The sequence below is a fragment of the Fundulus heteroclitus genome, chromosome 9 (genome assembly GCF_011125445.2).
Source record: "Fundulus heteroclitus isolate FHET01 chromosome 9, MU-UCD_Fhet_4.1, whole genome shotgun sequence".
Classification (NCBI taxonomy): domain Eukaryota; kingdom Metazoa; phylum Chordata; class Actinopteri; order Cyprinodontiformes; family Fundulidae; genus Fundulus; species Fundulus heteroclitus.
Window position 1 is genome coordinate 4485189 of NC_046369.1, and position 23964 is coordinate 4509152.

Sequence of the window (23964 nt, forward strand, 5' to 3'; positions counted from 1 at the left end):
TCTGTCGCTCATTCAGTCTCTCCGCCCTCTCTGGTAACCCCTGGCAACCAAACAGTCCAACAAACGAGGGGCGTTTGGTTTGCGCGATTAAGGAGTTCAATTTGGGACTTAAAGAACCGGTAAGATGCATTTATTTGTCAATAATCTGGTTCTTGACTTCTACTCTATTTATTTTCATTATCATCAGTCGAAACCAATTTATTTAAGATAGGCCATTGTTGCAGTAGTTTTTTTTCGGAGTTAAGCTATAGTATCTATTTGACAACTGCAACGTCAAAATCATTACTTTTTGGTGTTTATTTTTGTATATTGACCCTCGCTAAGCTAACTTTAATCAAGCAAGACCGCGAACACGTTATAGCTACGGCTATATCATATAAATTCCTGCTTATAGACTTTGTTCATCATGGATAAAGTATTCCAAACAAAAACGCATATGCTTCCAAACCAGGAGCTGCGTTGGGTTAGCCCCTCACTCTCTAGAGTGCTGTTATCAATCTGGCTGGCCAGGTTAACATAAAATTTCCTAAACAAAAATAAATAAATAAATAAAAGTGAATGAATTATTGACTTTTGCAAGGCAATGTTGTCCTGGGCGTTTAAAAACTGCGCAGCTCCACTCAGGTTTATATACAAAATAGAGCCAGATAACTATGATTGTGTTTGTTTGTTTTTTTCTTAGTCCACCGCCAGGCCTTCGGGTAATCAAGCAGGATAAAAGAGGACTTTTCAAGGCAGACAAATGCAATTCAATTGCATTCTTGGGGGATAAGGAACACTACAGATATTGTAGAAAGGGAACTTGTAAAGAGAACGATGCATAGATTGGTGCATCAATGCTTGGAATCGTCTTGTTACTGAAAAGTGCTATATAAATAAACTTACCATACCTTACCTTGGAAGCCAAATTAAGGACGTCTGAAATCTCTGCACATGCTTTCATGTTAAGATCAGAATTTACAATTACTTTACACCTAAATCTCCCAGGGGATACAAACCAGTTTGATTTTAACATGATCTATATTCTATCAGTCAGGATAGAATTTAGAAGTTACTATTTTCCTGTTTGTTTATTTTTACTTTATTGAATTTAATTTTATTTATATAGACAACAGTGTTGTAATTCAGGTAGTCTCCACAAGATGTCAGCACATGCGCAGAACATGTTCTTCGTGATGCCAGGGGCTGAGTTATGGTTTCAGTCAAAGTTAGACAGCGGTTTACAACACGGACAGAAACTCTGCTTCTTTTCGATAGATGCTGCTTTAACCTTTGTGAACGTGGGGTCAAAGAACCAGGATGGCTCCTAAGGCACAGAAGAGATCTGCGAGCACTGCAGGCAGTAAAGGCAAGGAGAAAGGTGAGGGTCTGATTACAATCACACATCATATAGTAGATAGATATACATACGTCACGTTGTTTCGTGCATTTTCATTCTTTTAATGGAAGGAATTATTCTCCTTTTAGGCAAGACGAGTCAGTCCTCTACACCACACCAAAGTGCAGGTAGGAGAACAGTGGATTGGTTGTAATTTATGCAAAAAATAAAATAAAATAATAATAAATCAAAAATAAATCAGAATTATTTTACCCCTGTGTTGAAGTTTGACACAATCGCTTCAGATTAAATTGACAAAACACTGATTGTTACCATTTATTTTTATGATACAATTGGTCTTGCTTGTTAAAATAAATTGAGCACAAATGCCTGCATGGGTTTTCTTCCAGATTTACAAACACCCTGAACAGATTACAATCCTGAATGCCTCAGACTACAGATTTTTTAAAGAATGATGTGTTGTTTACCTGCAAAAAAACTAAAATTTTTGGCTAAACCTCCAAACTTCAGTTTAAGACTCTTATAGTCAGACCATAGTCTGACTATAAGAGTCTGTCTGTAGTGTCAAGTTTACTATGGGCCCCTTTGAGATTAACTTTGCATTTAACCTTGAAAACTGATTTCTGAGATATTAAATAAATCATCAGTTGTCCCTATTATTATGCCATATCGGTCATTTTATCTATTTCTATTTTAACACAACTGTTTCAAAATTACAAGTTTTGCCAAATTACATCCAGTTTTGTCAGGAGTGTAATTCTTTAGCAGATCTAAATAGATTTTTTTTTAAGACCTTCAAACATTCCTCAGGGACTTAGCCAAGCCTTAACTTTACCTTTCAATGTGACCTAAACCTGGGTCTTAACCCAAAAGTCAACAATTAATCTTAGATGTGCTGAGCTTCTAGCTGTGAGATGAAAAGTAGTTCCTCTGATCAGCTGCAGCATTTTGTAAATGTTGGTTTTGTTCACACCAAGCGATGTACCTTGTAAAAGTAATCATAGCCTTTCAGCCTTGTCACATTTTGTCACATTGCAACCACAAAGCTAAACGTTTTCCCTGGATTTTATGTAAAAGACAATCACAAAAGGGTGCCTGGTTGTAAATAATGAGGGAAATAACGCATGCAATGTACAGATAAAAATCAGAAAAATGTGTTTATCTGCATTTAGACCCTTTTATATGGGATACACATTAATAAAATCCAGTTAAATCAATTGTATTCAGAAGTCACGTAATGAGTAAAGAGTCTGCTTCTGTGTAATTTAATCTAATTATAAACACAGTTCTTCGGCAAAGGCCTCCAGATTTTGATACTGCTTCTTAGTTTAGGCCTCCTGCCTAAACTAAGAAGTGGTCCATATGGCAAATGGTCCATAGCTCAGGTGGGTGAATCTGTTACAAGACAACCCTTTTGTTATTCACTACAGTCTGGCCTTTATGGGAGAATGGCAAGAAGAAATCCACTGTTGAATGAAAATCCAACAAGCCATGTACAGGACTGAGAAAAAAAACAGAAATGAGTCCACTGTTCAGAAGAGACCAGAACCTGAACTTTTGGACCTACATTCAAAACTAACACTGTGCATCATCTGAACACACCAGCCACAAAAATTCCTCAGCAGCAACCGGGACGGAAGTCAGAGTCAATAGGAAGGATGGGTGGAGGAAAGCACCGGACAATCCTGGAAGCAAACATGTTGAAGGATGCGAAAGATTTGAGAATGATTTGGAGTTTCAACTTGCACCAGTACAACCCCCCCCCCCCCCCCCCCCCAAAAAAAACAAAAAAAAACAAAAAAAAAAACAAAACACAAAGCTGGAACCACAAAGGAATGCTTTGGATCAAAGAGCAGTCATGTATTAGAATGGCCAGTCCAGGTCCAGACCTTGATCTAGCTGAGCATTTGTTGCAAGACTTAACAATAGCCTTCTACAGATGGCCTCCATTCAATCTGACTGACCTTTAACTGTTTTACAAAGAAAAAAACGGCAATAACATCTGTCTCTAGATGAGCAAAGCTGGAGGAGGCAAACCCCAAAAGATGCAAGGAGGAGACAAGGTCCACACAATGCAAATTGGTCTTGTGCTTAAGTTCAGGGCTAAGGTGAATTGAATTTAGGTTAGGGTTGGGTATGTACCTGTGACCCTAGGTTTAGGGTTAGGGCACTGGAAGCAATAGAAAATGAATGAAAGTCAAGGGAAGGTCCACACAATGAAGTTTGTGTGAAAACTGTTGAAAATGATTTATCTTATTCCTAACACTTCACAATTAAGCACTACTTTGTGTTAGTTTCCCACATACAATCCCAGTAAAATACAGTTAGAAGTTGCAATAGGATATTTTCTTGCATGAGCCTTCAAGCCTTTAGGGAAATAGACAAGAGGAAGGAGGCTTGACAAATTTAGAATAAGTTTCGGAACCAGACAACAAATGCAATTTACTTGCGTTCCTTGGGGATAAGGAACACTGTACATTACGCTCTTTTCATTTTCCCTTAAGCAAACATTCCCTGTGAACACAAATACCACGGCTGACACATATCTTTGTGAAATGAAGGGTGTGAGTTTCCACTACAATGATTTGGCATGAAGCCTGAAAGTGTTGTGAGTGGAAAAGGCTGACACGCCCAGCTGGGAAGTGGTTACTTTAGCTTGAGTTGAGCGTTCCCCCGTCCTCTCGGCAACCTTGTGGGAAGACTCTGAAGAGGGAGACCGCAAGGAGGAGGAAAACTGTTATTATGCAAAGTCCTGTTTACTTTTGAGTTCCCTGGACTGAGCCATGGCTGAGATGTGGAGTATACAGAGATTTTTAAAGTGTAAAGAAAAAAAAATACCACCACAACAAACAAAAAAGTTTACAGTAGTTCTTTAGCTGTGTGCTAGTATAAAGTAACAGTATTGTTAGAAGCAACAGCATTCAGCAGCAATGGCACTGGGCATTGTGGGTCAGCTAATTACAATGATTGTGTGCTACGCTAGGCTGCTTTAGGAGGGTCCACCCTGCAGGGAGGGCCAGGTGCAGGATCAATCATAATGATGTGTATTTGATGTGTAAAGTAAAGGAAACAATGGTCTATTGATTGTCTGAAACTATGATAATTGAGGTTTTCTTCTCTTTTGATCTCCATCTTTTGTTTTAATTATTTTTTTTCCAGTCACTTCTCATTTATAATTTCGGAGTGTAGCAGATAAAGGCACATGTCTGTCTACTTCCCTTTGCAGTCTCTCGCCGCTGATCGCAGCACTAAGCTGCGGTTGGTGACTTCTCTGACTTACTAAGCTCCACAAGACAACTGAATCAACAGGCTGTGACAGAAATCACTAGCTGGGCGATCTTTCACGCTAAACACGGGCTGCCTTTTGTGCAGAAGGTCCAGGTTTTGGAACTAAATCTTGCTTGTATGAGACGCAAAGCTGGCAGATCAAAAGTAGAGTCCTTGTGTTTCTGTCTAGCACAGACCTTCACAGCATGTCAGACCCACGGAAATGAAGAGGACAGAGTTCATTTATTTGAGTTTTGTTCATCACATTTTGGCCCATTTCGGGGGGAAAACCAACTTTTGGTGAATGTTGGAGGATAAAATCTGATATTCTTCAGACCTTACCTTGTGATTGCAATTTGGCTTCAGGAAATCCATGCCCAATGTGGGGGTTTGTTTTTAAAGTCTATCTTACAATGTAAAAAAAAGCAACAAAAATATATATTTTTAAATATTTATCCTCAAAGAAATGCTCCTTTTATATGTTTATATGTTGATTTAGATTTGTCTTAAGCTGGTAAGAATACTTGGGCTTGCACCCTTAGCTGGAACAGCTTTATATTCCTTTTCAACAACAACTTTGTTTTGCTCAAATATCCGTAACTAAGATCATTCCGCTCACTTGATAAACACGAATTCTCTAAAGATAAAAGCAAAAAAAAAAAAAAAACAACAACTCCTGAACTTTCTCCTCAAGGTCACCCTGATGATATCTTCCCCCTGGTCCTGACATCCGCCACCCAGGAGCTCTTCGGCTGCCGCGCTGATGAAGACGTCACGGAGAAGAGCCCTTACAAGCTGCTCCAAAAAGACGACATCGTTCTGGACATGAGGACAAGAGCTGCAGTGTCTGATTTCAGCCCAGTGAAACAGATTGTTCTCGTAAGATTCATGCACTGCTGTGCAGATCCTCCAGACAAACACACTGAGATACCACGATAATACACAAAGACGGAGCTGGTCAAAGTTCACTCTCTCTGATTAAAATCAAATGCATGATATATTACACCTGCCTTCATACTTTACCTAAATCCTTTCCAGCACATTACTCTTATTAGACCATAACGCCTCTTTAGGGACTGATGCAGTCTCAATAGCTTTAAGCTCTAAATAGAGCCTGTTTTATATAAAAAAAGATACCTAGCCTTTAGTTTATTGACCTTAGCATTAATATCTTCTTTTTATATTTTTCTAAACCACGCCAGTTGAGATCTTATCTCTATGTTTCTTTTATATCTTTGTGTGTGCCAGAAGATGTTCCTATCATGAAAGATTTATTGGAGGAGGAAATGTGATACCGTGAATCAGATTTCATTCTTCTTAACAGGATTACCCAGAGGAGGAGATGTTGTTGGTTTTTGATGCAGATTTCACGCACGGTCAGAGCTTCTACTTGGTTCTGACGCCAGAAGCCAAGAACAGAATACTTAAAGTGAGTCTGCAGCTTTTCTTGTCTTTCCTTTTCTCACCGACAGTTTCCAAACACCTGGATGTTTGCCTTCTTTTAACAAAAGATTTAAAAAAATGTATGCATTTATGTCATTTAACATAAAATTCAATCCAGTATTTTGCAGGCTTTGCGATGGTTTTATGCTTTCATTTTATAAATGCATTAAAACACACTTCATGACTTCTGCTTTAACTCCCTCAGCTCTGTCTTTCTAAATCTGGTATAATAAGGTTTGATGGATGTAAAGACTTTGGGTTCAGCTCTGTAGCCCGGTCCTATAATTGTATTTCAGGTAATTTATAAAATGCCTTCTCCTTATTCTGCCTGTGCTCTGCAGCCCCCAGAGATTGAAGCAACTGAAGTGTTTGAGGCCGAAGTCAATAAACCCCCACAACCGAAGCACTGGATTTCTCTCGGCAGTGAGAAGGAAATAGGGGAGGATTGTCTCAAGGAGACAAGAGAAAAGGCATTGCACAATAACACAAACATATGCATTATAAATTTAGATACACAATCCTCCTCTTTAATTCGTTTGCTGACTTTGCTTTTAGCTCTTTTGTCTCCTTGTCCTCATCAGCTGAAGCTCCAATTAAGAGTGGACAGGACATTTCGAATGCCGCTCTCTTTCTCGGATCACAACAGTGCCGACGCCAAGGATAGCCACGTGCAGTGTGCTCCCTACCAGGACAGTAGATTCAGCATCAAGAAGCTGCAGAGCGATCGTGGAACGCAGGCGGTTCCCAGGCTGCAAAGCAAGAGTTGCCAGACACTGAGGTATGATGATGAATCGTTGCACGTAAAGTAGATTCAATCAAAGGTTCTGGCAGTCTAGTAAAAGATTCTCCAGAAAAAATATCATAGAAACGCGGGTGGTGCCGGCGACACAATCCGTTTTGTATTAACGTTGTTTCGTGCACTTGTGTCCGCTCCGTAGGATGGTTCCAAAAGACACCTTCACGCAGTACGAGCCCAGGGTGTTCAGCGTTGAGGAACTAGAAACCATTCTTCAAGATGAGAGTCTGAAGAATTGTTGTGCTACACAGACCCCCAGGTAAAAAATACACTGATTTGATTTGAGCATCGATTTTATCTCCCCTATCCGATCAGTAGATTAAATGATTGTGTTCTTTTCATCATCTGGATCCCAGCTGATTAAACAAAGAAAATAACCAGGAATAAACCTCAGACTCAAGCACCTACGTTTAGGAAATACTAACCTCAAACTGCAGTGACATTCCCTAAGATCTCTATAATTTAGAAACCGTGCGCATTAACGCAACCTGACTTTGTATTGCTTGTTTTTAGGATCTTGCATGCCCTGCAACAGGAGGAGATTATGAATGTGTTTATCGATGACTGGAAGGCTCTGGGGACAGGCCTTGAAGCTGGGGACTGGTCAGGGCAGGCGTCGGATAGCCTGGTGCTTCATCAGGCCTTCGCAGATCAGAGGTTCTCTAAGGACAAGAAAATTAGTTGCCTTAACTGGCACCCTACGATTTATGGTAAAGTGCAACATTTCAAAGTAATATCTGTTATCGATGCTATCGATGCTGCTTTTAGTCAATTACAGAAAAGTGATCTAAAGAATAGTTTGGTGCAGATATTCTGTTAATTATGTCATACATGCAAAAGGATAACCCTTTTTTAAAGATGGTTGAACCCCAGGAAGATTAGTAACTACTTTGGTGGAAACTAATGGGGAGCCTAATAAATAATCAAATAAACATGATTATTTTGTGCTTTTTTTTCATGCTGCAGGTGTTGTAGCTGTGGCTTTGATTAAGAAAAAGGAGAAGCAGTCGGAGGAGCCTGCTTTGTCAGGCCCTGACCCTGCTCTCATCATCTTCTACAGCTTCTCTGACCCCTCTAATCCCCAGGTGTGACAAGCATACGAGAATCTATTCCATATCTGTTGGAGAAAAGCTTTTAGAAGGAACAGCAGGAAGGAACTGCACTTGGTCATTCAAGACCATTGTTTGCTGTAGGAAAATTTGAGAGATCCTATTGATTTGACCCCTGGCTCCCAATCAATATATCTGAGCAGCTAAAGTAACATCATACCACTTCTGAATTATGTAAATGTCTCTCTGGAGCATAAGTCATCCAGTGCTTCGTTGGCTGAAGGAGGGGTGGGTGGGACTTTGTGCACTATCTGATGAAATCTGGTAAATGTAACTGGATTCTTGTATTGTTAGACAAACCTGGCATTAAGAGACAAGACGGAAGACTGGAGTGAATAAAAAACTCCCATGATGGCTGAATACGCCTTGTAAAAGTATTCACACCCTTTCGACTCTTTCACGTTTCATCATATTACTGCCGCCACTTTTTGCTGCAATTACGACTGCATGCTTTTACCTGCTTGGCACGTCAAGAGACTAAGAAGTTAGCGGATTCCTCTTTGGGAAAAAGCTCAAGTTCAGTAGGATTGAACAGAGATTGTTTATAATTTAAAAAATCAAATGTTTCACCAATTTACCAATTTGATTTCAATCTGGTCTTTGACTAGGCCCTGCTGCTGATCCATGAACCTGCTTTGATTTAATCCATTATGTTTCAAGCTGTGTGTCTCTGGACTTTAGCAGCTTCCCAGCTAATTTTCTTGCTGGATTTGTTTTCTATTAAGCTCCATCAATCTTCCCGTCTACTGTAACCACATTCCCCCAGCATGCTGCCGCTGCCACCGTGTTTCACTGTGGGGTTGGTGTGGCGGTACCTGTCACCCACTCATAGCATTTTACTGGAACGTTGCCAGAAAGTTGGCCAGTAAATTTTCTTCCACATGTTTGCAATGTTGCCTACAAGGCTTGTGGGGAATTGCATACAGGACCTTTTCTTTTTCTTTCTTTACAAATTGGCTGTTTTCAGGCCACCCTTCCATAAGGGCCATGTTTGAGCAATGCATGGCCTCTGCAGAGTTACCATGAACATCTCGCCGTCTCTTCTGACTATTGCTCTTGGCGGCTGACCTGTTAGTTTAGGTGGGCAGCCTTGTCGCGTTTACAGTTATGCCAAATTTTCCAATGGCTTGAACTTTGGTCTGTGAGATGTTCATACCTTGAGATTTTGTGTTATAACCCTACTATGCTTTAAACTTCTCTACCGCCAACCTTTCTGGTGGGTCCATTGGTGTTCGTGATGCTCCAGGTTCAATAATATTCACTCACCGCCCCTGAGGCCTTCACAGAACAGCTCTTTACACAGAGTCTAAATTACACACAGGTGGACTCTGTTTACTAATTTGGACGCTTCTGATGGCAGTTGGTCTCACTGGAGTTTATTAAGGGGAATAACAGAGATCGCCGTGTACTCCACACTTCTCTGGAGGGTTTATTTGGACACTTTTCGTTCCACCTACCAAAATGTTCGACTTTCTGTTGCTTTTTCCCGTCAAATCCCCATGAACTACTTTGAACTTTTAGGTGGTGATGTGACTAAATGAGTGTTTGAATGCTTTTGCAAAGCACTGTTGACAAGTTCGTGTTAAAATGCAGTGTTTGTGGATGTGGTACAGATTTTTTTGTTGGTTGTTCTTTTTGCAGTTGCTCCTAGAGTGCCCAGACGACATTCTTGCATTCGAGTTCTCCCCCTCTAATCCAAATATTATCGTTGGCGGCAGTGTAAATGGCCAGGTGCTCCTTTTTTTTGCCCCACCTTTTCCTGTACTTTATACAACAAAGATAAAAATAATTTATTTCTACGCATGTCTTCTCTTCAGCTCACGGTGAAATGCTATTATCCTTTTTCAGGTTGTGTTATGGGACATCTCTGCTCATGTCACCTACTTACAGGCAGCACACCCTGGCAGTAAAAAGGCCTCAACCAATCCTGACACATTTGTAAGTAGACATACAGCTCAAACGAATATCCACATGCATTATGAAAAAAAAAAAAAAAATTAAATCATAATAAAGTCTTCTGTCACCAAAATTGTTTCCATTTGCCAAAATGCTAGAATGTTTGGGTAAATTTTTAGATTTTTTTTCTTGAACTTTTTCTGGAAGTTTGCATATATTTAATTAGTATTTGGTAGAACCACAATTGATCTGTGTGGCTTGGGGCAGACATTTTGGGTAACCATCCACAGGGTTTCCACCAGTGGGTACTTTGTTGCACTCCTAAGGCCAGAACTGGTGTTACTGAGTCCGTTTTGTAGCCCTGCCTTTCTCATACACACATCCTTACAGCTCTGCAGATTTCTTTAAGATCATACTAGTCCCTCCGGCAACAAAATACTCCCAAAACATGGTGAATTCAGATTTAGCTTAGTTTCACCGGACCATGGGACAGGTCTTCAAAAAATAAGATCTTAGTCCCTGAGAGCGTTTGCCAACAGTAATCTGTCTTTTTTTGTCTTGTTACTTCTGAAGTGATGGTTTCTTCCTCACTGAGTGGCCTTCCAGCCCCTCTTTGGACAGGACATGTTCATAATGTCTGTACAGGACTTGTGGATAATATATACATTTCATTTCAAAATCATTCATCTCTTGATCACAGAACCAGAAATCTATCTTCTTTTCCTGATGGCAAGAACATTTCCATACAAGTTTTTCGTGCATATAAACTGACATTTATATGCACGAAAAGAATTATGTTCAATCAATGAAATCATGTTCAATCAATGAGTCTTTTCTAGGTTGTCAAACTTAACGAATCAACTGCAATTTGCACTTAGAAAACCTTATGCATCTTACCTTAGTGTACAACCAAAAGTCAAACAGAAGAAGCAAAGTTGAAGTTTTACTCACTATAATTTAGAGAACCCATCATGCATTGGGACATTTATAGCTCATTACACAGGTTCAGAGCCTTAAAGTCTAGAGATGGGCTGATGCCGCTGTTTTTAAATACACACATACAGTACGCCCCCACACTCGCTTTGTGTGCTCTTATTGTCTCGACATTGAAACAGCTGTCCCCATCCCTCTCCTCACTTCTTTATTCTCCTTTACGCCTACCATATCACCCCTCTCCCTTTCTCTAGATCCTTGTTTGCTTCCAGTACTCTAGCGTCAACACACCACAGTCCACATGTGCCAGCAGTTGCACAGCTCATCTACCACCATGGTTTATCCTCTGATGCATGATAACATTCAGGAAAATCAGATCACTGTTCTCTCTGCTGTTTGCACAGTAAACAATAGCAGTCGCACTGGTTAAAAAGACGTCATTTGGATGTTGGGATCTATGAAAGATGTAAATATGTCTTGTGTCGGCCTACTACATAAATCATAATGTTTGGTTTAACATGTTTGGCAAGGATTAGTATTCCATAATTCCAAATGATTAGATAGCATCTTTGTTGTGAAGGCTACATGTGTGATGTTTGTTTTCCCTTGCACATATATCAGTGATGAAACAAAAAAAAAACATCCACCAGCGGGCTTTGTATTCAAATATTTAAAATAAATTAGCGTTCTTTGGACTTTTCTGCATTTTCATATCCTGCTGGAGCATTTTGAATGGCTTTCGTGGATATACTCTGTCTGATTTGACAGCTTTTTCATATTTTATTGTACAGTGTTTTTTTATTTTTATTTTATTTTATTTATTTTTTTGCTGTCTCTCCAGGACCTCAAAGACAACAAAGAGAATACGACGCCTGTTGCACGATTCTGTGCCATTTCACCCGTAGAGAGCAGGCACAAAGCCCAAATTACTGATGTGCAGTGGCTGCCGCAAACATTTGAGGTACAGAAAAGTTAAATGTTGATGACTGAAGGGGATTTAAAAATTAAAAAAAACACATGTTTGAAACTAAACAGAGCCAGGTTACTAACAAAAAAAATGTCCTCTTGCTGAAAAAGGTGTTTATTGTGCATGAATGCATAGACATGATGTCAGCATTGTATTCGTCTTTGTTCTATGGAACTATAACTCGTGTAAATATTATACAATACCTAATGTAAACTCTGAGTCAGCCAGACTCATTGTTTATGTAAGTAGATGTAGGGATCTAGTGACAAGACATTTCCCTTCATAGTATACTTTGAGATATAATTTTCAATACCACGTTGTCACCTTTGATAGAAGAAAAAGAGAAAAAAATATTATTGGCGCACACGCCGTACAGTTCCTTTTTCTCTGCTATCCCTCGCCTCCGTAGAGACATAATGCATCACTTTTACCTCATGTATTCAACAAGATGAATGGAAAATGTAACCATCAAAGTTCCCTTAGGGGAAAGATTAACATCCTACATTGCCTTGCAAAAATATTTATACTACCTGAACTTTTTCCACATTGTTATAAAATTTCTTTTTTGAGAATTTAATGTTTTAGACAAATGCAAAGCACAATTTTAAAGTGGACGGAAAACAATACATGATTTTATTCAGTTGATTACGGTTTGCATTGTATTCAGTTCCCAAGATGCAGTGCTTGTAGCACTGTTGTCCAGTTCAACTACAGTTTCTGGTCTTGGGTACGTTCTTTCAGCTTTCTACATCTAGAGACTGTGAGTTTTTGTATTTGCCTCTTTGCAAAACAGCTGAATATCAGTCAGATTAAATGGAGAACATCAGTGAATAGCAGTGTTCAATTGCTCCCCCAGATCCTCAGTTGTGTTTAGGTCTGGCCTTTGAATAGGCCATTTTAACACATTTGTATACTTTGATCTAAATAACTCAATTGTTGCCCTGCAGGAAGGTAAACTCCAACCTAGTTTATAGTGTTATGTGCATTTTTAGGTTTTCCTATGATCCTGTATTTTCATTCATCTATCATTTTATAAACTCTGACCACTTCCCTTTGGCATCTGAAGAAAACATCCCCACAACATGATGGTGCCACAATCATGTTACACAGCGGGGGTGGGGTTTACAGGGTGAAGTGGTGTGTTAGCTTTCTAACACATATTGCATTATTTATACTACTGTAGAGTATTTAACTTGGTCATGATCTTTCTCCACATTTTTGCTGTGCCCCCAACATGGACTACTTGTGACTTTCTTTCAAAAATGGATTTCGTATTTATCTTCTTTAAAAGCCAGATTTTTGGACTGCACAATGATAATTATTGACACAATAATCATATAGAGACATATTCTATAAGTGATCTTTGGATCCTTCCAGCTGGTTCAGAGTTACCATCTCTGATTAAGGCTCTCGTTGCCTGGTTATCAGTTTAGGTGACTTGGTAGGTTTGAGACATACTCTTTTTTTTTTTCTGATTCTGGTTTTATTACATAACCATGCTTCAAATATCTCCATATGTTTATGTTTATGTTTAAAATGAAATGACTGAAAAAAAAACATGAATATTTTTTACTAGGCTCTGATATAGACTTTTGTTGATTGTATAACTTTCTCTTTGATAAGGTGACCGGGATGGGCGTACCAGTGGAGAACACGATGAAAGTGTCTGTTCAGGTTGTCAGCTGCTCTCCTGACTGGTAGGCCTCAGGAAAAAAACTAAAAAGTATATATAAATGTCTTATAAACATTTTTACAATTTTGATCAGAAAAACAAAAAAAATTTAACGTTTGTTTTTAATATGCCTTCTGACACATCATTGAGAACCAATAGTTGATAACTAAGCATGTACCTAAAACACAAGTCAACCTCTTCTGCTACAATTCTCTCTGTTTGTTCAACACTGGCCATTCCTGTGAGAGTCAGTATTAATGTGGATTGCCTATATTGGACATTTAATGCTGTTAGTTTGTGCCGCCGTACCTGGTACTGTATGTAATGGCTAGTAACTAATTTTCTTAACCCACACACAATCCTCAAAACCTGATGTACATACAGATAATTATATTGTAACTACTGAAGTCATTGTTGCATAACTTCAGTATAAAAGTTACCTACGGAGGTTTTAACACACTAACAGTAGAATCATGCAGTGTATCGTGAGCTGAATAAAGAAAGTAAATCATTAGAATGAAAATACTAAAAATGCAAAAAGCAATGCCACATTGAAGTGTATCTTTACTCTACAACTGTAGGCAGAAGGTTTTATTAGAAATAAGGTATTTAAATAAACTCAAGGCACCAACTAAGTCAACATAGAGTTTGTGTGTTTAAATTTGAACTTCTGAGTTTTGAGTTTTTGTATGTTTCCAGGTTGTGACTGTTTTGCCTTGTTTTACTCTATAGCACTCTACGGTTTTGGGATGTGAGACTTCCAAATCTGCTTATTCACACACCTTCAGACAGGAAGCAGGCCGTAGCCCAGAAGACCCCCGTGGCTACCTGCAGCGTCCCTGAAACATTCAAACACCTGGAAAAAACATGGAAACCATTGTTCAGGGTACTTTGGCATTTGGAAATTCATGATATGTGTAGAACCAGAGTCCTTTTTACCATACATACGTAATCTCACTTTTAAAAGTAAGTTTGAACAATATATAAAATATTAGCGAATCCACTTACCCTTCTGACACTTTCCAGTTGAGGAATGAAAATATTAAGAAATTAATAGAAAGATGCAAAGTCAAGAATGTTTTATTCTGTGTCGTTTGTCAGGTTTTGATGGCAAAGATTAATACCAAAGGAGAATATGCTCCTTTGAAGATCAGCTTTGAACATTACATCTGTAGTACAGGTAGGATCAATTCAGTTCAAGTTATTTATATAGCAACAATTCACAACACATTGTCACCTCAAGACACTTTCCAAAGTCAATTCTATCAAATTATACAGACAGATTGGTTAAAAGGTTTTCTATCTGAGGAAACCCACCAGCTTGCATCAAGTCATTTACAAGTATTCACTCCTGAAAGAGTGTAGCCACAGTGGGTAGTCGTTTGCATGATTGTTGGCTTTTGCAGCAATCCCTCATACCGAGTATGCATGTAGCAACTTTGTTACTGGAAGACAGTTTAATGCCATCTAGTTTAAGTGATTGGCTAAGTAGTTTCATTTTCAAAGACTCTCGTCCAAAGATTTACTGCTTCTGTCTGGTCTGAATGTAACCGCAGAAAATTGAAAGTCATCCAGATTTGTATGTCTTCAATGCCTGTAGTATAAGTATCTGATTGGATTAATCTCAATATGGATGAATATAGCCGAGTGCAACCCTTACCATTGTCATAAAAAAAACTATATATATATATATATATATATATATATATATAAAATAGCAGGGTTCTCGGCAGCACATTTCTGTGTAGTGGACCGTTACCACTGTTACGCTGAAGAAAAATCCTGCCTAGGACACTGTATAGTAAAGAGAATTGGTCCAAACACTGAACCCTGTGGTACTCCACAAGTAACCCCGGGATTTGCAGATTCATCATTTGCTTGAACAAACTGGAATCTGTTGGACAAATAAGATTTAAACGAGCCTAGGGACGTTCCCTTGGTCCCTACAGCACATTTAAGTCTTTCTAAGAGAATATTGTGATCTACTGTATCAAATGCAGCACTGAGATCTAACAGGACAAGTAGAGACACAAGTTCATTATCGGAGACCCTGAGAATATCATTAGTGACTTTCAGCAGAGCTGTTTTAGTGCTATGATGAGTTCTGAAACCTGACTGAAACACTTCCAACATATCATTTCTGTGTAAATGTTCACTCACTTCATTAGCAAACACAGTGGTGAGATTTTCTTTTTTTGTTGAAGTGTGAATTGATTTATATACGTTGTGCAATAGAATTTTAGAAAATGCTACAATTTCAACTATTTGACAAATATTTTGTTCAGTTTGGCTTTGAGAGTCTGAAACTAGCAAAGAGCAGGACGATGCTGTCTTCCTCTATATGTCTTTCTTCCCACTACTCTAATAAGTCGCTCTTCCAAAACAAGTCTCTTATATGTTAGCATATCCCCGGCCTTGCTTACTGTCAGCTCTTTGTAATATCTTGGAATGCTTGAGGAAGATTGAGTTTGTCCCGGCTGGTCAAGAAGAGGCCCGTCTTTGTCTGGTTGAAGGTTTGGCTCCATAAACATAGCCTTGGTAACTGGCTGATTGTGGAGTTAATTTGCTCTGAGTTAAGTTTTTTTTTTCCCCACTTGCCTCAGGCACTCAGCAGTTAAGATTTTAATGAATCCCAGTATGATGAGTATTTTGGTTCAACTTAAGTGGTATGCCTTATTGACAGAGGTGAGTCTGTGTTCTTTGCCTCTGACCACATCATTCATCTTTTTGTTGTAGGCCTCTGCCGTTTCTAAAGATGGAGCCATTCGGTTGTCATTTGTAACACAAAAGAAAAGAGTTCACATGATTTTACAAGTCAAGTTAATGCCAGGAGGCTTCATGGGAACTATGTAACAGTTCAACAGCAAATGCCTTGGACTACGGGGTGCATCCCATTTTAAATGTGATAGAAGGGTGCTAAATGTAAGAAAAGTAAGCTAAAATACTTTTTTTAAAATGACCACTCACTAAACATTGTGCATGAAAATGTACATTGGTGCCCCATATTGGACAGTACTGAATCACTTTCTGCAGCGGTGAAACTCCTTTCTCCACAAATTTTTAAAGAGCGATAGTGAATTCAGATATAGTGAGATAGTGATGCGCCAGGAAATCAGCTGCTGAGCAGAACAGGCAAAGCTTCTGGCTTAACTGGCCCTGTTTGTGTGGGTGGTGGGGGTAGTATTTCACATAAGACCAAATTACTTTGGTTAACCATTTTCATTACTAATAAAGGCATTTGGTAACTGAGTGACCGTCTGTACTTAAGCTATCTTTGTCTGCTTTTAAAATCTGTTTGATCGTCTGAAACATTTATGCTTGACAAAAAGGAAAAACAGGAGAAATTTGTTAGGAGGCAAACATTATTTTACAGCCCTGTACATCTGTAAAGTCTGCTGTAGAGGTGATGGGAAAAGGATTCTACCAACTCAGGTTTTATCCTACCCTCACCTGTTGCCCTTTTTTCTAGAACCATTATTCCCAGCTCTTCTCCTCATGCCTCTCTTCCCCTGCGGTCCTCTTATCGCTTTTCCCAACATGCTCATTAGTTACACCCCTCCTCATACTCCTGCCTTTTGTCTTACTACCATCTTGTTAATGGTAAAAGTACAAAGCAGGCAGCATCAATCCGATCTTTATTTCCTTACATTGCCACTGATGCTGACTTTTCCTCACTGTTTTTTTGCATGTTGATATGGAGCTGTGCTTTTTGTTGCCATTATAATAATTTACACTTTAACCTTGTCTTCCCACTCAGAAAAAGATCCAGAAAATAAGTGGACAGAGATCCTTCCTGACTACAGCCAGCTCAGAATACCCTCAGCTGAAAAACTGAAACCAATGGAAGATGTCAATACAAAATTATTTGTTGGGATGGAGGTAAAACATTTTACAAATCCAAAATTTGGAAATAGACCCACAACCCTCGCCACTATTTTTTCATATATGTCTGCCAGAAAACTCTGGCTCCACCCACTAAAGTTCTTATACAATTGATGTTTCTATTTATTTCAAAATCAGTGTACATTCTTCAGCCGAACTCATGACAGAACATTGGCTATAAAGAGAATATGCATTATGTGTATGTTTATTCTGTGATGAATTTCATGTGACACGTTGTGTTTCCACTGCCAGAATGGGGAGATCGTTTACACCGACTGGAAACTGGAAAGCGACGAGTCTGGGAGGCCGCATAGTGAGTGGTGCCACATTCCCATGTTTGTTTAAAAGCGGCATAACAGTATATCCTTTACTGTCTTTAACCACTTTGATATCAGACATTTAAATTAATAACAGTAAGGTGAACTATTAAACTTTTTTCTTTTTCAAATTCAGAACAATAAATCTGATAACAACAACATTCCTTGCACTTTGGCTGCTATGCTAAATTGAATTACCCTCAGGAAATGCATAGGATTGCAGATGGTTAACTTGCTATCATCATTTATTGTGACAGTGACTACAAATCACAATCAGTATCCTGCCAAGTAAATCATGCCATTTTTTTCACAATGTGCTGCTGCGCTCCCAGGTGCCAAACCCCTCCTGTGTTTCAACTATCATTGGCGGGTGAACACAATGCAGCGATCACCATTCTTCAAAGACATTATTCTGACAACAGGAGGCCCGACCTTTGCCATTTGGAAAGAAGGAGTCGTGGTAACTACACTAAAAACAGGCTGCTCTGGGTGCTATGGCAATGATTAACACCGGAGGACATTATTTCACTTACAGTTATTATACTACAACCAACTCAAAGCAAAGCATGCTGGTGAAGAGGAACATAATCTAAACATGATTTTCAGTTTCTGTTTTTTCTACAAATAAAACATAGAAGAATGTGATGAACATATGTATTCTGGGCTCTCTACTCTAATACCAATACATAAAATCCAGTGTGCCCAACAACCAACTACATTCTGAAGGCAACCCTGCTAGTAACTAGAGTCCACCTGTGTGTAATTCACATTCAGAATGAATAGAGCATTCTCTGAAGGTCTCAGGGGTGAGAACAATAGGGACACTGCAGACAGGATAAACCTGTGTTGAAGTTTAAAGCACAGACAGGTTATGAAACAATATTTGGCTCCAAATAATGGGCTTTCATGTGGAAATGGGAACAATTTAATTCAGAAATCCACTTATTTAGAGAAAGGTAACATTTCTCCCACTAGAAGCACCCTGGAAAGCAACTATATGTGAATAATGAGCACAGTGTAAAATGTTTTGCGTAAATTGTAAAACTGTTGCTGCTTTAATGTAATGTATAATGCAAATGTAATATTTCTCTATTTATTTTTCAGTTTTAGGCATGTAAACGTCATTAAACCAGTAAAAAATATATATATTTTCATCACTTTTGGAGTATGAAGATAATTAAAATTTTACTCAATATTATCAGATAAATCTGTCTGAAGGCTCCAGACATTTCAGTCTGAAAATGAGTGAAATCTGTGTTGCAGGCCTGTAATGTCCATTCACTTTATTTCTCGCCAACTGCTGCATGCAGGAAGGCCCACTGGTTGCATCACAATACTTTGAGCATGAGTGCACCGCGGGATGCTGGTCGCTGTCCCGTCCAGCTGTTTTCTTCATTGGAAAAGAAGACGGCAGTGCTGAGGTATGGGACCTGCTGAAAAACACCAGTGAACCTCTGCAGGTCCATGCTCACATCAGCAACTCCAAGATTACCTGCATGAAACCGTGGACCGCCTCTGGTGAGAAAACATTTGCTCTCCTTAGAAGAGTTTGTCTTATTTATTCACTGAGCGGTAGATTTTATACACAAACAACTATAGAAGTGATTTTATAAAAGCTAATTCATCTGTTGCTCAGCCACTATTCACAAGAATTGGGAATGCCACTCCCCAGGCGTGTACTTTTACAAATGAGTTATTTAAAATTATTTTTGCTTCTGTTTCTGCTGAGATCCATTGTGTGCTCGTCACACTGCATTTTTGTATGTTTTATTTATTCTCTCAAAGTTTAGTGCTGTTGGGCTAACTTAGATTGTTGTGTGCCTTCAGCCAAGCAGCACTTCCTGGCGCTGACAGATGATCTTGGTGTTCTCCGTGTTTTTGAAATACCAAAGACCCTCTATGTTCCCTCCAAGCACGAGGTGAGTCTGCACAGCCAGACTGGTTTGTTTATTAAAGATAAAATGTTCTAATTTCAGCATTGCAACCATAAATTGTATATGCAATGCCTTGCTAAGATAGACCAATACAAAGTACGGTACATCATTTTGAATTTAAAGGAAAATCATACATGAAATACATTAAAACAGGAATAGGGCAGCATGCATATATACTCAGCCCCATTTAAACGAATATCAATAAACTCCAGTTCAACCAATTGCTTCAGAAGTCCCATAATTAGTAAAAAAGAGAGCTTTGTTAGAAAGCATTAGTAACCAGACAGTATCATGAAGGACCAAGGATTACAGATCAATGCAGAGCACTGTTGAAACCATGATAACACAAACTGGCTGGGACCAATTTAAAGCTACCAAGACATGGCTGTCAGCCTAAACTGACAGGTCAGCTCGGATAATATGGTCTTTATGGATGCATTTGCAAGAAGAAAGCTTATTGTTGAAAGAAAGCATCCTCAGTATGAAAAATGGGTGTGACAGCATCATGCTGTGGGAATTGCTTTTATTGCAGAGAAAGAAAAGCAATTCAGACCCGATGGTGAGATGGATAAACACAGGACAATCCTGGAAATTTTTTTTTACTTCACAGGCTGCTAAAAGCTTGAGTCTAGGGGAAGCTCACCATCCAGCTGGACTAAGATCCTTACCGCCAGGTTCCACATCCTCCGTGACTGCTCCGTTCCGTTCGTTCACATTTGACCGACGAAGCAACTACGTTATGTTAATTAATGAGAACGGTTCCACACTCTCTGTGGCTACTCCGAACGTCACCATCAACGTACCCGTAAAAACCGATACCTTTTTTTGTTAAATATTCACAATAATATTTACTCTTTTATTCAAATATTAGAGGCAAACCACTCTTTTTGTGCCAAATAAGGAAGCAGATTTGTCATCTCAACGTTTAATTTGAAATGTGGTAATCCTCTCCAGATAGATTTGCATTCTGCTTTGACGATGATTACTCATGCTCTCCTTGGGCTCCAAGAAATTTTGAAGTGGACCTAGATGGAGATGGATGTAGTAGACTTTGCTTTTCACGGACTGACAGAGGCAGTCTGGAATGGAAGGTATATGTACAGGGGCGAAGGATGCGGGATTACGGGGTTAAAATGTGCTCAGAGCAGCAACAGATGAGTTTTAATCTAAGCATATGCAGTTGTTAGAAAGGCCCAGTCAAAATCCAGACCTTAACCCAAACCAGAATCCATGAAACTTGAAAACCGTTTGAAAAGATTCACAGACATTTCCCATCCAGTCTGACTGAGCTTGAGCTTTTTGGGGAAGACAAAGCAGCAGAAACTTCAGTTTCCTTTTTCTACCACTTCAAAATCAAGCAGTAACTTGTGTTGGTCCATCACCTAAAATCTGTATAAAGTGTATAACAGTTTGTGGTCATAACCTTATATATAATGCTTTTGATGTGGCTTTATCAAATCACATACTTAACTTACCTATTTTGGTTGTTTGCAGAGTTTAAGCATGAAGAAATACTTTGAACTTGAGACAGAGAGTTTAAAGAACTATTTAAAGGGGGAAGACGGCTGTACGAAACAGAATAAGAAGATGGAGGAAGTCAAGAGACAAATGGTGAGATATGTTTTCTGTCCTGTACAGATGGGGACATTAGTGCAGAAATCTAAATTCAGGAGCTATGGGTTAAACTGAACATCCCTGTTAAACTGAACCTGCTAAAATAAAACTTTATATTTGTTTGAAAAAGCATACTTAACATGTATCTGAGATCTGTAGCAGTACGGACACTAGATCAGGTGACCATGCTGCTGATCAGGTTTTATTCGAGTCAAATAAAACATTTTCCAGCTCATTGTATATCCTGGAAAATAGAGGCTCTAGCCTGACCTTCTTTGTGTCTCTTCCTTTTATCGGTGCTTCTTCTTTTTTTTTTCTTAGCCTCATGTTTAATTCATTCCCCATGTTATTTGATACTGACCACAGAGGATAGTGTAGGTATTAACAGTGTCTGGGAATCGTTGTGCCAACTATATAGGCTAAATCTATTAAGGGCTAAGTGTTTCCATCCCAGGCAGGATAGCAGCTACATGCAGGCAAGGTTTCCCTTTTATAAATAATATAAAACGAGAGCTACGGAGCTCACCTCCAACCTTTGTTGCTTTGTGAGATGCTTTATTATTATTATTTGTTTATTTAAAGGGAAAGGAAAGACACATACTTACAGATTAGCTTGCTTTTTGTTGCTGCAATTTGCCAAAAAAAGAAGACAAATAACGAAGTGGCTGAATTATATTTAATCATTAATTTAAAAGGCCTGCAGTAAATTGAATTCAAGGTCTACACTCTTGGAAACTGTAATATAGTTCTGGTTTAAAACCATAACAAATATACAGTAATATTAGAATAAAAAGTAGCAAGAAGTGCCATACTGTTGAAAGTCAGATGTCTTATGAGTGTTTGATTAGGAGCGCATATGAGCTTAAAGGCATACTATGCAACATTTTTCAGTTAATTAATGTGTTCCATACCGTTTTGGATGATTAAATGAGTAATTTCAGGTCGAACAAAGGTTTTCTGGGCCGCCCTGGGGGTCTGTGGGGGAAATACCGCACTTGCAATTGCAAGAGCTCACGGCCCGCACTCACAGAAGTCTTGCTTTACGGCGAGAACTCCATGTGTTTTTGCCCTGCCATTCACTATATGCACGCGCGAAAGCAACAACAAAGAACCGCGTGTTAACGTCAAATAAACATGCAAGCATATCGAGTTTTATTATTATTATTATTATTATTATTATTATTATTATTATTATTTTTTATTTATTTTTTTATGTTGGCGAGACGCTACCGCGGCGGCGGCTGCGGCTTGGCGAGGCGGCGGCGGTAGCGTCTCGCCAACATAAAAAAAAAAAAAAAAAAAAATAATAATAATAATAATAATAATAATAAAACTGGCGAGGCGGCGGCGGCGGCGAGGCGGCGGCGGCGGCGAGGCGGCGGCGGCGGCCGCCGCCACCGCCGCACCAAGATAGCGCTGCGGGAAGCTTGATGTTCATACCTTCACTGTGTTAGTCATTGTTTGTACTGCCGTTTTTTCCACTTTTCGTTGCGTTCGCCTGTCTGCTAAGCTCAAAACAACCGCGCCTGGCTTGATGGAGAAACAAGAACAGCTAAGCATCTTTACGACAGTGCACTTTTACTTTCGCCCTCTGGGGGGAGCCTCGCTGGAAGTGGAAAAGGTGGAATGGCCTAAAAGGGACGGATTGTCCTTCCTGTTAAACATGTTAGGATAGGTTTATGGGTTACATAAAACATGTTCATTACATTTTTTTTGCACAAAATCATTCTCAGGTAATGAGATTTCCCCTCCTCAGTTCTGGCTAGTCTTAACTCCTTTCAGAATGAGCTGTTTCAGGGCTCATTGCACCTGAAATGCAGGTGCAATAAAAGATTTGTGAAGTCTTTGGTATGCTGTGCTTTAAATTGTCCCATTCTTTACAACTCACTGTCCTCGACTCTGTTTTAACTCTTATTGTGTCGTCAGGAACCCGATAAACCAGCCACGCCCCCAAAGGACAATCTGGAAACAACGGAGTACAGCGATAACCTGATGCTAGAGGAGAATCTGTTAAAGATCAGAGGCATGTGGTCCACTGCTGTAGCGAGGTAGAATACCTAATATACCCCAGAGTCATCAAGATACGCACAAACTGCTTTACATAATCAAAAAAATAAAGGCTTATTATTTACTTCCTGTCTGATTTTTGTCCATTTTCTATATTTTTTTTATAGAGGTTTACCTTTTTATTGTTGTTTTCAAAATAGTTCTAAATTAAATTGAGCAAAACTTGTATATCTTATTTGATTTTAAACACTGATTTCCCTGGGTAACTTTAAATTTCATTTTTAATCACCTTGCCAATGCAGCGACATGTCAGCAAAAGGCTATATCGTCATCACACTGTAATGCTTTTGTTTCATATGAGCTCAACAAAACACATGGCCTCCTCATAGGTGACACATTCCCCTATTTAATGGTTTTAAATTTAACATTTTTAAATGGACAATGTTTTAAAACTTTAACATTCTCTCTAATTAAACATTAAGTTGCAGTTTTCTCTTCTTTCAATAAATTACAGTTTTTAATAATAAACCCCCTGAGCTGGTCTTTCACCTCTGCAGTAATGCCAAACTTAGAAACAGCCTGTCCCAGAGTGAGCCGAACTATTCCATGTTTTGTTACTTCAAGGCCAGACTCCTGTTATTATTCAGTAAAAATGTCTTGCACACAGAAGTTTTCGGCCGTTTTGTCCTATGTTTCGTTTGCTTCACACTAAAACAAATAATTCTGTAGAGGAAACAATGCAAACTCTTAACAAACCATTTGGATTCAAATTGTCCATACCGCTTTCA

The 23964-nt window shown here is 39.0% G+C and overlaps 1 protein-coding gene across 1 annotated transcript; it reads left to right on the forward strand.

Annotated features, from left to right (window-relative positions):
- The first annotated feature begins 12 nt into the window (after positions 1-12).
- On the forward strand, positions 13-23308 carry dnai3 (dynein axonemal intermediate chain 3). The gene is made up of 23 exons (XM_036140881.1): positions 13-119; positions 1258-1360; positions 1468-1506; positions 5301-5485; positions 5931-6035; positions 6391-6519; positions 6631-6827; positions 6988-7104; positions 7359-7555; positions 7812-7930; positions 9596-9685; positions 9803-9892; positions 11625-11744; positions 13374-13447; positions 14155-14308; positions 14524-14602; positions 17180-17301; positions 17557-17617; positions 17954-18081; positions 18932-19139; positions 19449-19540; positions 21050-21166; positions 23096-23308. The coding sequence occupies exons 2-23, from the start codon at positions 1300-1302 to the stop codon at positions 23219-23221; spliced, it is 2610 nt and encodes an 869-aa protein (XP_035996774.1). The 5' UTR covers positions 13-119; positions 1258-1299; the 3' UTR covers positions 23222-23308.
- Positions 23309-23964: the final 656 nt, after the last annotated feature.

Coding starts and splice junctions, on each gene's coding strand:
- dnai3 (XM_036140881.1), top strand. CDS start 1,300: ATGGCTCCTAAGGCACAGAAGAGATCTGCGAGCACTGCAGGCAGTAAA. Junction 1,507..5,300: donor TACACCACACCAAAGTGCAG/GTAGGAGAACAG, acceptor TTTCTCCTCAAG/GTCACCCTGATGATATCTTC. Junction 18,082..18,931: donor TTTGGAAAGAAGGAGTCGTG/GTAACTACACTA, acceptor TGCTGCATGCAG/GAAGGCCCACTGGTTGCATC.